Source organism: Calidris pugnax, unplaced genomic scaffold, assembly GCF_001431845.1.
Source record: "Calidris pugnax isolate Ruff unplaced genomic scaffold, ASM143184v1 scaffold133, whole genome shotgun sequence".
Taxonomy (NCBI): domain Eukaryota; kingdom Metazoa; phylum Chordata; class Aves; order Charadriiformes; family Scolopacidae; genus Calidris; species Calidris pugnax.
Window position 1 is genome coordinate 892,256 of NW_015090977.1, and position 16,175 is coordinate 908,430.

At 52.3% G+C, this 16,175-nt stretch overlaps 1 protein-coding gene across 1 annotated transcript; it reads right to left on the minus strand.

Annotated features, from left to right (window-relative positions):
- Nucleotides 1-1,357: 1,357 nt before the first annotated feature.
- LOC106894355 (nucleoredoxin-like) lies at nt 1,358-15,930 on the minus strand. Its single transcript, XM_014952985.1, has 7 exons — nt 15,752-15,930; nt 12,717-12,834; nt 11,274-11,407; nt 10,760-10,860; nt 10,105-10,211; nt 4,340-4,519; nt 1,358-1,721 (listed from the first exon to the last, which is right to left on the minus strand). Exons 1-7 carry the CDS (start codon nt 15,902-15,904, stop codon nt 1,501-1,503), a joined length of 1,014 nt encoding a protein of 337 aa, XP_014808471.1. The 5' UTR covers nt 15,905-15,930; the 3' UTR covers nt 1,358-1,500.
- Between the last annotated feature and the right edge of the window lie 245 nt (nt 15,931-16,175).

Here is a 16,175-nt window from a genome sequence, read left to right on the forward strand (position 1 = left end):
TCCCCCCCCCCATCCCAGGTGTCGGGATGCCTCATCCTTTATCCCATCGCCAAAAAAAAACAGGGACAGGGACCAAAAAAAAAAAAAGGGACCATTTTTTGCATTTTTAATCAATGCAAAACCAGCCCAGACGGTGCTGGGAGAGGAATGGGAGGCGCCTGCTCCGGCCATGGCTGAGCTGCTTTGTGCATGGGGGCCGGCGGAGACCTGGGGCCAGCGCTCCCGGCTATTGAGGTGACGGATGAATGGGACGTGCTGGACGCTCCCCATTCTTCGGCCCGGCCGCTGCAGGGACGTCGGGAGCCTGGATGAATAGCAGCAATGTTTCAGGGAGGAAAAGGCTTCACAGGCTCTGGGGGAGGGGGGCAAGTCCTGGACCCTCCCAAACCAGCCTTTCCAACAAGGGGCTTATTCAGGGGCGCAGGGCTGAGCTGGGATGCTCGGAGACCCGTTAAGGCAGTGGGAGCGGGAACGCCTGGCTGGAAGGGGCCGACGGGGCTGTGGGAGGTGGTGGTGGGGGCCTGCATGGTAAAGGGGGGGCCTGGGTGCGGCGGTGGGGACCCTTTTGTGCGCAGGGCGGCTCCGGAGGGCCCCGCTTGCGGCACACTGCGGCTGTGACGTGAGCGTGGAGGGATGGAGCAGGCGCATGGACACACAGCTGCTGCCACCTGCCCAGGCACCACCTCGGGAGGGGAAGCACAGGTCTTGGAGCTTTTTCAACCTTCACACAAAACCTTTCTCATTTTCAAGCCTGCAGCAGGGCACAACACCTGTGCGGGGGGCAAAGGGAGGCCAGAAGCCCCATTTTCTCATTGCCCCTTTTCTCCAGCAGAATCCCGGCTCCAAGCACTGCTGCCTGAACACACCCCAAACACCATCCCAGCCACCAACAGCGTGGCCAGCTCAGGAAACAGCCCTCATTTCACAGAGGAACAGGCCAGTGACACGATCAGCCAAGCCTCAGGGCAGGGCAGAGCTGGGCCAGCAGTGGGAGCACAGCCACAAGCCATCCCGCTGCTCTCCCAGTGGCCCCTGCCCGCTCCCAGGGGCCATTTTGTCCAGTATCACAGCACAGCACAATCCTGTGGGACTGGGGATGCCTCCTGCAGGCACGCCCTTAGGGAAGAGGCTGCAGCACCGGTCCCTGTCCTCCTCTCAGGGTGGGAAGGAAGGCAGCAGCACCTCAGCGAGGAGGGTAGCACCAACTGGACCAGCTGAAACCCACACCCCATCTCCTCTCCCCTGGCCCAAGCAGCTTTCCTGCCCACACAGCCTCAGGGTTCAAGGGGGCAGCTGGTGGCTCCCTCCCACCTCCCCCAGCCCCTCTATGCCCAGCCCTGGCAGCTCCCTCGCCCACCTTCAGGTGTTTCCACCTCTGAGCAAATGCAGCTGGGACCCCTTTGCCACAAGTAATATCCAGCAGTAAGCACAGGGGACCGAGCCAGAACTCAGGTCTGGTTTTGCCCCACGATCCCTGATTAGCAGCAGTAACTCCGTGCCTCAGTTTACCCACCTGAGCAACGGTGGCACCCAACCCAGCTCAGTCCTGGCAGGAAGACACAGCAGGACGCAGCCCCACGCTCTCTTCCCGCTTACCTCGCCCGCCACAAAGAAGAGCAACGGTGCCTCCTCATCTTTGGCTTTGTACTTGGCAATGATTTTTTCAGCTATGGGTTGAATCAGTTGTTTCGCTGCCTCCGACTCTCCGTCATCCTCCGAATCTGCAGGGCAGAGGGGTGGGGAGACAAAACAAAAGAGGTGAGGCAAAAAAGGAGGTTAGGATCAAACAGATGCAAACCGGCCAGGCGCAGGCAGCTCTATCCCACAGCACCACCACGGAGGAAACCAGAGCCCGGATGCACAGCACAAACTTCAAAGCCGTGTGGCTCTGTAGCAATTAGGGAGCAGCTGAAATGTGCTTTTCATGTGAGACAGGGAAACATGTAACAGAAGAGCAGCTCCTGCTCCCCAAATACTTCACTGCTCGCTCCCCTGGTGCCGCTGCTGAAGCGCAGGGACAAACAGGCACAAAAAAGCCGTTTTGCAGTTTGAGAAGTGTCAGGATGTTTTGAAGACCAAACGAAGGCGCTGATCTGAGGCTGCCTGCCACCCCTGCCCGCCACCCACCATCCCTCCGCCTCGGGACGGCTGCTCGACTCTCCGCGGCAGCAGCACTGTGAAGGCAGCTTTGATTTGACAGAGGTAGAGTAGAAAGAGATGGCAACATCAATCAAACGCCAGCCACCACTGAAGTTCAAATACTGAGCTGGGAAAGAGGAAAGACTGCGTCCTTGAGCAGCATCGAGATGAAACGATTTCAATTCGGGGACAACTTTTAGCATTAAAAAAAATAATAATAATAAAAAAAAAAAGTAAGAAGGCAGAAGAGAGGCCCCACGTTTCCCTGTCACTTGCAGCTCTTGTGGTCCCTGATGTAACCACCCGACAGGACCGGTCCAGCCCCCAGCTGGGACAGGCACTGCCCACACCCAAAGCACTCTCTGCCCTTGGCTCTGCACTCCCTTGCTCTCTCCTCTGGCTTCTCCAAGCAAAGCAGGAGACGCCAGAGATGCTGCATTTCGGGGTCTGTCCTGTGTGGGCGACAGTAATAAATACATAGAGTTGTGGGGTTTCTGGGGGGATTGATTTTCCTACAAGCAAGCTCTGCTGGCGGGGCTCCAGGCAGCCCTGCACACTCTGGCTAACCCAGCTCTAAACTCTCCGGGGGCGGATGTAGAGCGGTCGGGATTTTATTCACAACCAGCTCTTGCTAAACCTGTCTTCTCCTGGGGGTGCTGCTGCTCCTGCAGCGCACACACCAGTCTGCTGGGGAGGTGGGGGGTCTCCCAGCAGGACAGGGGCTGACCAGGAGCCCCCCATCCCCAATGCCTGCCTCAGTGCAGCACCAGCTTTGTCTGAGCCCCAGCACTTCGTTTCACCCAGGCCAGGTATCCCCTCCAGCGCCGAGCGCCCCAGGTCGGAGAGGGCTCTCCCAACAAGTTGTTTGCAACAAGGTGATAGAAAAAAAAACTTTGCTCAGAGCAAGATAAAAATAACTCTTTCCAGGGGCCTGCAGCGCTGGCCCCAATCAATCAAGGCTCAGCGTGGCCAGCCGGTCCTCCCCGCGCGAGGAGAGTATTTTTGGCTCGGCACTCACGTCCCCTGCTGGGCTATGCTGAATAAATAATCAGGGTTCAAAAGGAAATCTGGAAGGGAAGAAGGGAAAGAGTGAGAGCCACGTTATCAGCGCTACAGAGAAGGGTGTGCTGCTCACAAAGGGTGTGCGAGGAAGCCGGACATGAGCCCTGCCCTGGGCCAGGCCCCTCGCACAGTCCTGGAAGGCTTGGGGCAAGGGGGGCTTCTTCAGCAAACCCACACCACAGCTCCAGGAGTGCTCAAGGGACAGCCACGCTCCCTCCGAGAGCACAGGACCCCTTCGTCTCACTCCCTCCAAGGCTCAGCCTACAGCACAGCTAATCCCAGCCATAGACCTCGCCTGATTTAACTGTCCATCACGGGCAGGGAAGGGATGAGGAATGAGCCAGCTGTGCTTCAGACGAGCTCTAGGGCTGTTTCCAACCACAGCGGAGCTTCATGTGTGGGTTAGCAGTGGGAGAGGGACAAGAGCTTTGGGGAAAAGCCTGTCCTGTCCTGCAGCCAGCACCCCACAGGGGGAATACCCAAGGACCAGCAAAGCACAAAAGAGGCCCCTCTGTCTGTCACAGCCCCGCTCAGCCCAGGGATTCAAGCCCTGAGCTGTGGTTTCCAGCAGAGCTGTAATCCTTCCCAGAGACGCTTCCTCTGCCTCCTCTGAAACATCACGTGTGCCTGAAGTCCCTGCTCCAGAAAAAGCTTTTCCCATCTTTACTACCACCGACCGTGACAGCGTATTTCACGTACTCCCCAACACCTCATCAGCATTCCTCTCCACAGCCGCCGCTAAAGCATCTTTGATATGACAACTCCTCTCCACGGCAGATCACTATTCTGTCACATCCCTCGGGTTGCTGGGCTGGAGCTGCAGGAGATCCATGGGCAGGGGCAGGCTCTGGCCAACCCCTGCGAGCTGCAGCAGCCCAGGCAAGGTACCAGGTCTTTCAGCCCCCTTGAATCCCTCCAGGGGACTCCACGGGGAACTCTCTCTCCTCATGGCCTTTCCACACACAGCCCTGCTCTTGGGTGATGGAAAACGCCAAGATGTCGACGTCCCTTCCCACGGACACTGTCACAGCTGGAGACAGGTTCTCAGCCCGGTGGCCCAGCTCTAGCTGTGCTGGCCAGGTAGCCCAGCCCCCTTCCCAAGCACAGGCTCTGCTTTCAGAGCAGCGATGCTCCGTACCTACAAAGAGAACGAGGCAGGGGCCCTCATTCAGCTGCACGGCGTTGGAGTCCGTCAGCTCCAGCACAGGTTTGGGGTGCCAGGGGAATTCGCGGCATTCCACGTCGTTCAGCACCTCCACCCGCCCCTGCCGCGTGATCACCTCCCCCTTGGAGTCCAGGACGATGAGCGTCGGGATGCCTGCAACGGAAGAAAAACAGGAGGGATCAGCCAAAGCGCGAACCGGCCAGCGACAGGGCGTGGGGAGAAAGGCCTTTTTCCTATCGCCTCCGGCTCTGGCAGGAGCCCAGCGAGCCTCTGCGCAGCTCACACAGAATCGGGGTCCCTGGATCCTGTTTCCCTCCCAGCAGAGGGCTGGAATTCAGCAGCCCGAGCAGGAAGCCAGGAGACAGACTCTGGCATTTTGGAAGAAAAAAAGATTCAGATTAGATCTCAGGAAGAAATTTTTTACTATGAGGGTGGTGAGGCACTGGAACAGGTTGCCCAGGGAAGTTGTGGATGCCCCATCCCTGGAAGTTTTCAAGGCCAGGCTGGATGTGGCCTTGAGCAACCTGCTCTAGTGGGAGGTGTCCCTGCCCAGGGCAGTGGGGTTGGAACTCGATGATCTTTGAGGTCCCTTCCAACTCTAATCATTCTATGATTCTATGATTCCCTGCCCGAGCGCAGGCAGGGATCACCACCACCCGGTGCTCCTGGATGCAAACCCCACCAGACCACGCAGGGACCACCACCCCAGCGCCGAGACAGGGATAATGCTCGAAGAGCCCGGTCCCCGGTTCGGAGAAACACACGCAAACCTTCCTGCAGGGTGGACCGCAGGCAACAGCAGCCAGGAAGCAGGGTGTGTTCCTTCCCAGAAGGAACACCATATATTTCAGCAGCCACAAAGTCCTCCATGAACCCCCACGCCCCTCCAGCACTCAGCGCTAATCGCCCAGCCATTTCCAGAGGACAGGGACGTGTCTAACAAGTCATGAAGAGAGAGATAACTGGTTAACTATGTCCCTCTATACGAAGGAGGACAGTACAGATCTGCCACAACACGCCCCTCCTGAGACTAATGAAGCTGTGCAGGAACATCCAGGATCTACTGGATGGTGGCACTGGGCAGGACGGGGCTCAGGGAACATCTGATGAGGTTCTGGCCCTTGGCACAAAGCAGCATTCTGCCCCCAGTTCTAGGGCTGGAAAGCCCCATCCTAAAGGAGAAGCCATTACAAGGGAAGCAAACACACTTGCAGCAGAAATTTAGCACAAGTCACCTATTCAAGAGCGGCCAGGCTGGCAGCAGGGCAGGGTGGACACCAGCTGGTGACCGTCCCATCTGATAAGGCACAGACAGGGCTTTCCTGCCACAAAACTGTCACGGGAGAGTCAATAGGAGCAGCTCATGTTGGTGACTTCATCTGGAAAGTACACCATTCCTCTCACATGGAGGAGACAAAGAACATCCCCCAAACCACAACTGGCAAACCAAAGCAACTCAAATCCAAAGCAACTCAAATCCTCCTAGCCCTCGCCCAAAGGTTCATTTTAAGCTCATTTGTTAGAAATACCCAGCAGAGCCATTCTCTGAGCAGGGGGGACCCAGTGTGCTTGCCTCCTGGCAATGAGCTCCCGTGTTTGTACAACAGTGGGTTACTCACGAGCCCTCTGAATTTTAGGCATTTCTCTAGGAAATACACGGCCGTCTGTCTGTCCCACGCCTGCCTGCAGGTCCGGGCGAGCGGCCACATTCCCCTCATTCCAACCCGGCAGCGCTGCTCGCATTCCTGCCCCTGCCGGGGCTGCGAGCACCAGGCTGGTGCAAGAGCAGCAGCGGAGGAACGCCCTGATGGCTGGGGCTTGCAAATCCTAAGGGTATGCCAAGAAAACCATTTTGTATCACAAAAAGGCTTATTCATTACCTGCTGGAATTTAAAATAGCTGTAGGGCAGGGATGGGTTAAAACAGGATGGAAGGAATTGGGAAATCTCACTCCGGCCCTTCCCTGCAAGGCACAAACTACTGCTGAAGCCAGGAGAAGCACACGGCCATCAGCATCCCAAGTGGTTCGGATCTTTATCCATTTATGATTCCCAACTCCGTCCCAAATGCCTGCTTTTCCATCCTCTCCAGACCTGCATTATACACGAGGGACAGGCTAGAAACACGGGTTCAGTTTGGTACCTCCTGCCTTTCAGCCTGAACAATGCAGCATGCCAAGGCAGAGATTTCAAATGACCTTTGCTGATTTGGGAAAATTAAGGGCCCAATTTAGACAGAGATCATTGGGAGTGTGATCCCACAGCTATCAGGGACTTCATCCACTATTCAAAGCATTTTGACTTTACCCAATTTGCATATGCAGACACCAAAGCACCCAGCCACTAAAACCTCCAACTGCAAATACAAAACTGACTCAGAAAACAAAGAGTCTTTAAGGTAATTCACCCTGGGTTTAGCACGTTTAGAAAACAGAAGTAACACATCAGGAAACTTGGGGCTGGGTTTTCAGCCTGTAAGGAGTTGCACGACATGCGCTGGGTCACTCCCTGCACCTTTTCCTCAGCATCAGAGGTTTCTCACCAGCTATGAAGCTCTGGTTTCCCTTCCGGATCTGCCTGGTGAAGGCTGAAGCTGCCACGACCCATCTACTCCCATTCCTGAGCATCACTGCCCTGTCTGCTCCTTAATGTGCACCCCTGGCAAGGTCCCTGGGGTTAGGACACAGCCTTTCCATGGTGGCATCCCATAGGATCAGCCTTGCCTTCCCAGGTGAACCTTGTTACTGCTCCCCCTTTGCATGGGACACACACCAGCACAACCAGGGCAACCGCCCTTAACCTTATTCACACCCACTAACCCCAGTATTCCCCCCACCCCAGTCCCCCTCTCCCTACTCATCCCAGCCACTATTTGTTATTTTAGTGCCTTTTGGGGGCTTTGGTAATTGCCATGAGTCATAACACCAGAATTTACTTATCAAGAAGAATCACAGATGAGACACTCTGCAATGAATATTGTATAAGCTGGGATAAGAATTAGCATAGACAGGCTCAGTTTGATTTTACGCATTAGAAAATGGATTCAGTCCCCACGGGGCCAGCATTTTATGAAAACACAGGGGCCAAATGATTTGCTACCGAACCTGACAATACATTTACCTACTTACATATTAAAACACATATCCGACATGGAAATCTCATCTGCATTAAGTCTGTTGGGGGAGTAATCAAAATTGCCGCAAAGCAAACACTCGGATACACCAACCACGGGAGAGGTGGTGGGATTTATTGCTGGTTTTTCACCTTTTCAGAAGAAAGCTGCAGAAATCTGCTCCAAGAAACCTTCCATAACAGCGACTCCCACCAGCTGTGAGAGTGACCTGTTGGTGTCTGGGCTAAAGCACGGGGCAGGGGTAAAACAACAGTTTTTGGAAGTTCCCCCAAAGGACTGCAAATCTGAGAGAGATGCCAATGAGGGAATATTCAGGAAGCTAAAATTTCTCATGAGATGCACAACAACAGCGGGCAATTCCTATCTGACCATAACTATAACATTTATCAGCCCTCCCCATCCCATCAGAAGGAGAGCTAACGTCAGAGGATTTCAGCCAAGGCAGGACCCTGCAGACCGGGAGCCGCACACACAACAGAGAATTATTTCTGAGCAGGCAGGACACAAGGCATGACTCTCTCTCAAGATAGTGCTGCACCCAGAAGCAATTTAATATAGGTGGGTACGGTACAGCCCACTGACTGCACTTGGATTATGAATAGAGGCATTCAAGTAAACCCAAATAAAGGCCAATAACTCAACTTATATTTTACACTGAGTTTTTGAATGCCGCAGGGGCCAACATAGGACTAAAACAACAAGAGATTTGACTCTCTTGCTGCTTTCTACGACTCAGGAACGTAAAGCAGTTGGGGAAGACAAGCTCTTCTGTTGTTTCAGCTCCCAGCCTTACAAAAATCAGTGGAAAAACTATTCTACGTGCATGTTGTGCTCATAACCCAAGGCACCACCAGGATGCTACCCTGGACACTGTGAACGGGCTACATCCTCTCGCTGGTGCATAGGGCAGCTCCAAAAGGGGGCTTCAAAGATGCTTGGCAGCATCAGAGCCACACATTTGGGAAAAAAGCAAGTCAGACTACCTGGATCCAATTTTGCATTAGGTGGAATAACCACCAGTGGCCATGAGCTGAGCTCTGTTTGCAGAAAGCTTTCGCTAGAGCTGGTGCGGGAGCCTGTGCAGGGGTCAAGGACAACCTGGAGTCTGTGGGGAGCAGTAGAAGGGTTTCCCTCCATCCTTCTCCCTTGTCTCCTGGCGCCCTCCCCTACCCTGGACCACGGTGGGTAAACAGAGCCCAGCCCAGCCTTGCAAAGCCTGTGTGGTGCCAGGGCAGGAAGGGAGGTGGGACAGCGATGCTTCCCATGCAGGGGTGCACTTTAGCCTGCCTCCCCATTTCAACGCGTGCAATGGGTAATATGGGAGCCACCCTGGCAGAGGAAGGGGTCAGGGCACAGGGGAACAGCAAATATTTACATTTTCAGGTCAGCATACAATGAAAAGAGAGATATTTAAGGAGCCAGCGGCTGGAGTTAGAGGGAAAGCTGTTGTCACTGTTTCCCTGGCTACAGCATGCCTGGTGCTCAAGTATCCGTGTCTGGACACCTTATTTACAGAAAGCCCCAGTGAAACTGGCAGCTATCCTGCAGTGCTCGGCCGAAACTGGCACTGGAGAAGTTTGTGATCGGGCCGGGGAAAAGACGGATGAATCTGGAAAGCTCTTACCTCATGGGAAGGAACTTAAGCAGCAAACTGATGGCTATTTAAAGCAGGCAAGTCACTGTTCTTCATTTAAGGTCAGGGAACAGAGCTGAGGACAGCACCTGAGGTCACCCCAGAAGGGGTGTTCGGAGAGGACCCCAAAGAGGGATTATTTCTCCTGTCACTCTCCCCAGGCCCTTGGCCACCTTTGGCAACACTCCTCCTCCCCTGCAGACTGCATTAACCCTCTGCCAGCCTGTGCTCACCCCACCGACGCCGCATGGAAACGGCTAAGAAACAGGTAGTTGCAGCAAGACCCTGTAACCACAGGGAGAAACTGTATGTACGTACAGAAGACCTCCTTGAGAGCTATTCACCTCACACGTCTCTACGCTGCAGTTTGTCCCCTGCAGGAACAAGGTGCCAGTCCCCAGGAGGGCTGCTGTGAGCTTTTATCATCTCTGGGACGCTTTGAAGCCACCCAGACAGAGCCTTTCCCCTGCCCCTCCGAGCAGCCAGGGCTGCTGGAATTCTGGCACTGGCACGTACAGTAAAGGCAAAGCCATGGTTTACATCAAACACACGCTCTTCTGTAATTCATGTCACTAACATAAACCAGATGCCATCTTCCTCAGTCTCTGCAGAGAACGATGGCCTGCCTTTGCGATACATAAAACAGCAAGAAAATGAAATTTAAGCCTCCGAGAAAAAGCCAAATAAATAAATCAGTAATTAGGCAAAAAACATCCAAGCCAAAAACAGCTTCCAAGTTTCCAGGAAGAATTAGGTTGTTTATGGAAGTCCTGTTTCAACTAACAGCCTGCCTGGCAGGTGGTAGGAATGTGAGTTTGTGGAGAGCAGAAACATGAAGCGGCTCTGCCTGGGGCACTCTGCTTTGCTTTGCCATTTTCTTGTTTTAGTTAGAGGAGACATTACAAATATTAAAAAAAAAAAAAAAAAAAAAAGAGCAGAAAGGAGAGCTGTGCATCAGCGTGGCCTTCCCTACCTTGAATGCCATAGAGTCGATTCAGGCGCGACCGTCGTGCCTCGTCGGCGTAGGGCACCGCTACCCAGGGCATCTCACTGAAATACTGCTTGAAGGAGTCCTCTGACCTGCGCAAGGGGAACAGGGCATGGGATCCAGGGTGAAGCTCCTCTCCCTGCAAACCTCTTTCTTCCTCTCCTCATTAAAAACCTGGTCTGCAAAGCCCTTCATCCCTTCCACCAAAGCCCACCCGTAAGGGCTGCTGGCAGACAAAACCCAGGGAGAGCTAGACCAGATTTAAATCCCCCAGTCCTTTAGGAAGGGGTCCATGGTGCATTTTTCACCGATAAAATATTTCAAATTCTCTAGGGCACCCACAGTGACAGCAGCAGCTCGAGCATCCCTCTGACCTCCAACCCACGGGTCACAAAGCAAAATACGGAGCTGCTCCACGGACTGAGCCCGGTCTCACTAACTAGGGAGGGACCTCACCAACTTTTGAGGGACTGCTGCCCTCACTAACCCCCCTCTGCACTTGGCTGTTGGGCAGAGGACCAGACCAATCTGCTCTACCCCAAATTTAATTTCTTCCTCAAATCAAACCAGCAATGCTCCGGTAGCTTCCCAGCTTGGGGGCAGCCAGCTCCACCTGCACAGGTTGTTGGAGCTTCCTTACCTGTCTGCGCTAACGAAGAGGATCTCAAACTTCTGGCCTGCCTCCTTGATTTTCCGGTAGGACTCCACCAGGACCCTTGTGAGGCTTCGGCACGGCGGGCACTGCAAAACACAACACATGCATCAGGACATCATCTCCTCCACAGGGCCAGACCCACACCCAGCAGGTCCAGATGACCCAGTGGCCATGAAAAGACAGATGCGACCTCATCTTCATGGTGTACTGGGCAGCAGCCCTCAACTTGGCTGAGGTTTATGGCCCATAAGTTGCCAACAAAACCTCTTCCATTTTTACAGTGTGACCACTCTCGCCCTTCTGAAGGGCCAGCTGAGGATGACAGGCCCCTGCAACGCTGAGGCTTCTTCCAGAATGGCCAGAGCATCTTAACTGGTTCAATACCAACCAGCCAGAGGTCTCTACCTTCCCACAGAGCTCTGCAACAAGACCTGCAGTGGAACCCCCAGAGAACCTCCCAACCTCACTCAAACTGCTCTGCAAAACTCCCACTACTCACCCAGTGCGCAGAGAAATAGACCCCAACGTGCGAGCCCTCCAGGGCGGTGCTGTCTAGTGTCTGGCCATTGTTCCTTAGCAGAGGCCCAGCAACAACTTCACTGAAGGGTTTTGGCCCCCAGGGGAACTCCAGACCTGGACAGGGGTTGGGACAAGGGTGGAAAGAAGACACAAGATAGCAAGATGCTCAAAACAGCATTTACAGTTTCAAAAAGTTCCACAAAAAAACCCATCCCACCTCCTGAAAAGATACGGGGGACCAGGAAAGCCAAACTGTGCACCAGAGTCAGGGCCACCTCTTTCTCTCAGGTTGGCTGCACCCTCGCTCCAATCGCAGCACCTTTGGCTTGCCAAAGCCTGTTCAGGTTTTGTGCCCCAAAAGGCATCTTTTCCTTATCAGCAGTGTTTGTTTTAACAAGAGAGGGCAAGGTGGTACACGCTGAGGAATGCAGTCAGACTATCTGCCTTATACTGATACTAACCATCTATTTTATATATACACATATATTTGTTTATTTATAAAACCTTATATATATATATGTAAAAGATGGTTTATAAAAATATATAAAGATACAAAAAAACCCTATATATATAAACTAGACTAACCCTCTGCACCCCAAAGCAAGCATGTGTGCGTACACACAAACACATGCTCTGAATCATCTGCTGCCAGCTCCCGGAGCAATCAATCCACGTTCTCAGCCAGGGAGGAGGAAACATCACAGATGGCTCAGGCCAGAACGTCTACTTGCTGCACAGTTCCTGCCACCTGAATTAAAGACTCTGTCACTGCACTCAGTATCTACTGCATGAAGAAAGGTAATTGGTGTGCATGGACAGCCTAGCACTTGAAAGATGGGTTTGAAGAGTCTATGAGGAAGGGCAGATGTTTTGCTCATTTGGGTTTTTGCAAATTGGAATAAGATGGATTTAACATCAACTTCCAGTACAATAAACCTCAAAAACAGAGAATGGTAGCACTTTTCTGTTGCATTTGTAAATAATGGGGAATTCATTTATCCTAAAAAAATGTGATGTCAGTGATGAAGTCCCACTCAGTATTTTGGGAGGATTCTGCTCCCAAGGTATGGCAAGTCTGGGCCCTCAGTCTGCCTGTCCATGTGCCTCCATCAGGGAAAAATCCAAACTTAATGTTTCAGTTAGTCTAACTTTTTCCTCATTAGCACTTCAGACAAAAATCCTGGAGGGGAAATCTTTGTTCTTTTCAACAAGTAAAACCAAAACACAAGATCTGGCAGGAACGATGCAGAAAATTTTATGCTGAAAATAATACAGTGCCTTGATTAGTTAAGTATGACAACAGTTGTTTGTTTCCTTTTTTCTTCCCCCCACCCCCCTGCTTCCAAGGCAATTAAAAATGAACTGAAATGAAAAGGCAGACGCGTGCCCATGTTCCTATGGCGCATGGGACTCCAGGTCTCACCTTCTGGGTCATCTCGGATCACCAGGAGGCCATTCCTGCAAACCACCTTCCCGGTGGAGGCATCGATAAATATCAGGGAAGGAATGTTGGAGACTCTGTACTTGTTCCACAGTTTCAGCTGTAAAACAGATTGGAAGAGGAGAAAGGTAAATTTAGCAGCGTGAAGAGGCAGATCTTGGGGTGTTAGCATCTTTCAGACCAGAGGTCAGAGCTGACAGAAAAACAGAGTTGGGTGCTTCAGTGAAGGTATGTGAGGGCATCTCTCCAGAGCTGCTGGGCCAACCTGGACCTCCAGCACCCGCGGAGACATGATCTGCCAACACCATCCCCTCGGTACCGTGGGCGAGACCGGTCTCCTGCCTGTTGTGAGCTTGTCTGTGAGCACAGATAAAGCTTCTCCTCCTGCTGCATTTGCCTCTTTGCAATTTAAATGGGGATAATATTTACCATACTTTGAGGTCTTTGTTTAGAAGACATGGTAAGCACAAATACTTTTAATGCCGCTCCTCTGAAGCAATTTGTAATACTTCCCTGGCTGCTTCCTCCCTTCCCATTTCAATGTTCATTAAACAAACCAGCAAGCCCTGCCAAGGCACAGCCACGCTGAAAACAAGGCCAACACACAGAAACACAATTCTTCTGCAACTGGGGCTTCACGGGTTTCTTCCCAGGAAGCTGATTAATGGGTTTGACATCAGCCTGGTGGCCATGTAGCCCAGCTCAGCTCATCTATCCCGCACTGCCAGCCTCGCAGTGGTCCCCTCCGACCATGGGCAGGCTGTGATGGCCAAGTTTTTGATGTCCCAGTCTAGATGTTGCTGACCAACAGGTCTTTATGCTCTGCAGTGACCTCGGCTCTGCACAACACTGGTGCTCTGGGTGTCACACAGCCCTGGGTTGACATTTCTCAGCCTATGCTTCTAGCACAGGATAATTTAGAGCTTAACCCATGTACAGAAGCTCACGGGGACGGGGAGGAACGAGACGACGACAGCGGCTGGCACGGCCACAGACACAGACAGCCTACACCTGCAGCTGGGGGAGCCTGTCTCCCCACCCTGCACCGAGGAGCTGCTGCAATCAACTGCATTTACTTACATTTTACATTTCTCCAAGCGTTTTAACCTGAACAGCCCAGTGGTGAATTATCAAACTCTTAAACAAAAGCCAAACTATAGCCGAGAGCCAGAGGGGAAGGAAATGAATCACCACCACCTTTCCCCTAACGTCAAGCGCTGCTCTGCAAAGCCTCTCGGGCTCTGGGTGTTTACAGCTCGCTTGGGTTTGGAGAATAAAACCCAGCCAAGGGAGAAGAGCAGGAAGGGATCACCAAGAACCCCACCCAGCACCAATGTGAAGGTGGGTTTGAGCACAAGACCTGGAGAAACCTCACACAATGTGCTGCTGCTTCCATCAGTATCTGGAAGTGGTCCAGTGGAAACTGGACCCATGTGCTTTCCCAGAGAAAGAGGCCACGTCCCCGATTTCCGAACAGATGCAATCCCATTTCCAAGATGGGAATGACCAGGGGAACCAGGCAAACGAGGGCAGGAATGGGATGCAACGTGCAGGCAGAGCAAACTGCATCCCTTGGTTTGCTCACCAGAGATCTAGCTGAGGGGAAAGTCACATCCACATTCAGGTTTTAATAGCGCTGTATTAAATATTTCTTCCAACACCTTTTTATAAAAGATATACCTGGATGAGTGACATGAGCCAGTCTGCTTGCAAGAAGGCATTAGCAAAACCCTCTTGGGTCTGAGGGAAAGCATTAATACTGACCTTGGAAGACTAATTATTAACTTCCATCTACTAGGACCCAGACAAAGGCAACACTTTGTGTCCTGCCCACCCGCCTTCAATTTCCAATAGACGTATTTCTTGGGATGAGCTAACTCATTCATAATGCTGATTCACAAACCAAATGGCCTTGGGCATGAAAAAGGGAAAAGAAAGAACATACTAAATGCAAACCAGCCCCCTCACAACGAGCACCTTCAAACCACAGAAGGTAAAATCCACTTCTGTGAAGTTTAAAGGGTGGGGAAAACTCTTTATAAGGATCACAGGCATTTAAAAGGGTGTTGCAAACAATGAGGAAATTACAACTAGCAATTGGATCGTTCTCTTTAAATAGTTGCTTAGGTTTCATTTCATTTTGCAAAGTCCTTCGTATAGGGCCAGCAGCTCCCCAGGGGCATCACGGCGGGTCCTGGCAGTTTTTCTTGGCTGAGGAAGTGGCAGGGTCTGCACTTCAGCGCCAAGTGCCTGCATCCACTGCCCGTGCTCAGAGGGACAGGGCTGAGACACCCCAGATAAGGGGATAAGACAAAACCAAACCTGCTGGAAGCACTGGCAATCTACGGGCTCCAGCAGACCTGGCAGCTCTCACCAGCAACTGGCCCTGGTTATTCTCATGTATGCCATCAGGCCACACTGGGCTCAAACTGCCTTTGCAGAAACTATTCTTGCCTGCCCAGACACCTATGGTACGGGTAATCTGCAATGCAGACTCTCCATCCCCATGAAACAGAGGGTTGCCACTTCTACCTTATCATTGAAGGTCCACAAGAGAATGCCTCAAGCAAGCTTGAAGCTAGGTGAGTGTCAAGAGGGTCAAAAAGCATCAAAAAAGGTCAACGTGACATCTGCTGCTCCTAGGGTAGCGTGTCCATCACCGGGCTCTGAGCCTTGAACCCAATGAACATCGTGTCATGCTCAGTCACACATTGGTTGAAGGAGAAAAAGCAACCAGCACTGCCAGGTTTCACCTTGCATCCCTGCAAAAGCTGCAAGCATCACCCAGCTCCCAGACACTACCCCCCCAAGCCAGCACGGGTCACCCCAAACCTTTCAGAGCTTTGTGCATGCTCAGCAGTGCTTAACATGTGCAAACCAGGTTATCACCGAAACCCATCACACAACAGCAATGAACAAACACAAAAACTGTACGTAGGACGACAGGAACTGGGTTGCCGTTTTAAGCCTGGTTATAAAAGGCTTGAATTGCAAATTAGTGGTCTTGACGCACTAACCATATTAATTTTGCTGTCTGTATCAGAAAGTACATGAATGTGGTGTTTAAAGCGGGAGCAGTTTGGTTTGATGATCCTCCTGTGCTCTAGGAAAGCTGATGGGGAACGAGGAAGGCGCGCGCTGCAGGATTGAGTGCCAGGATCCACCACCATTCCCACCACCCTGGTCCTCTTCAGCCAGACCGGGCTTTCCGAAGCCTGTCAAGACACTTGTGAGGGAAGCCTGATGGCTCCTTTTTCTGCAGGTCAGACCTGAAAGATCAGAACCTTGAGAGAAAATAGGCCTGGCTCATTTTAGCTGGGCTTTTTGGATAAGATAGCTCATTATGGGATTCCCACACCACTATTTTGCAGCTGAACTGCAGCTTCAAGCAAAGACATCCAATCCCCACCTAACACCTCTGATCACCAGGATGACCTAACC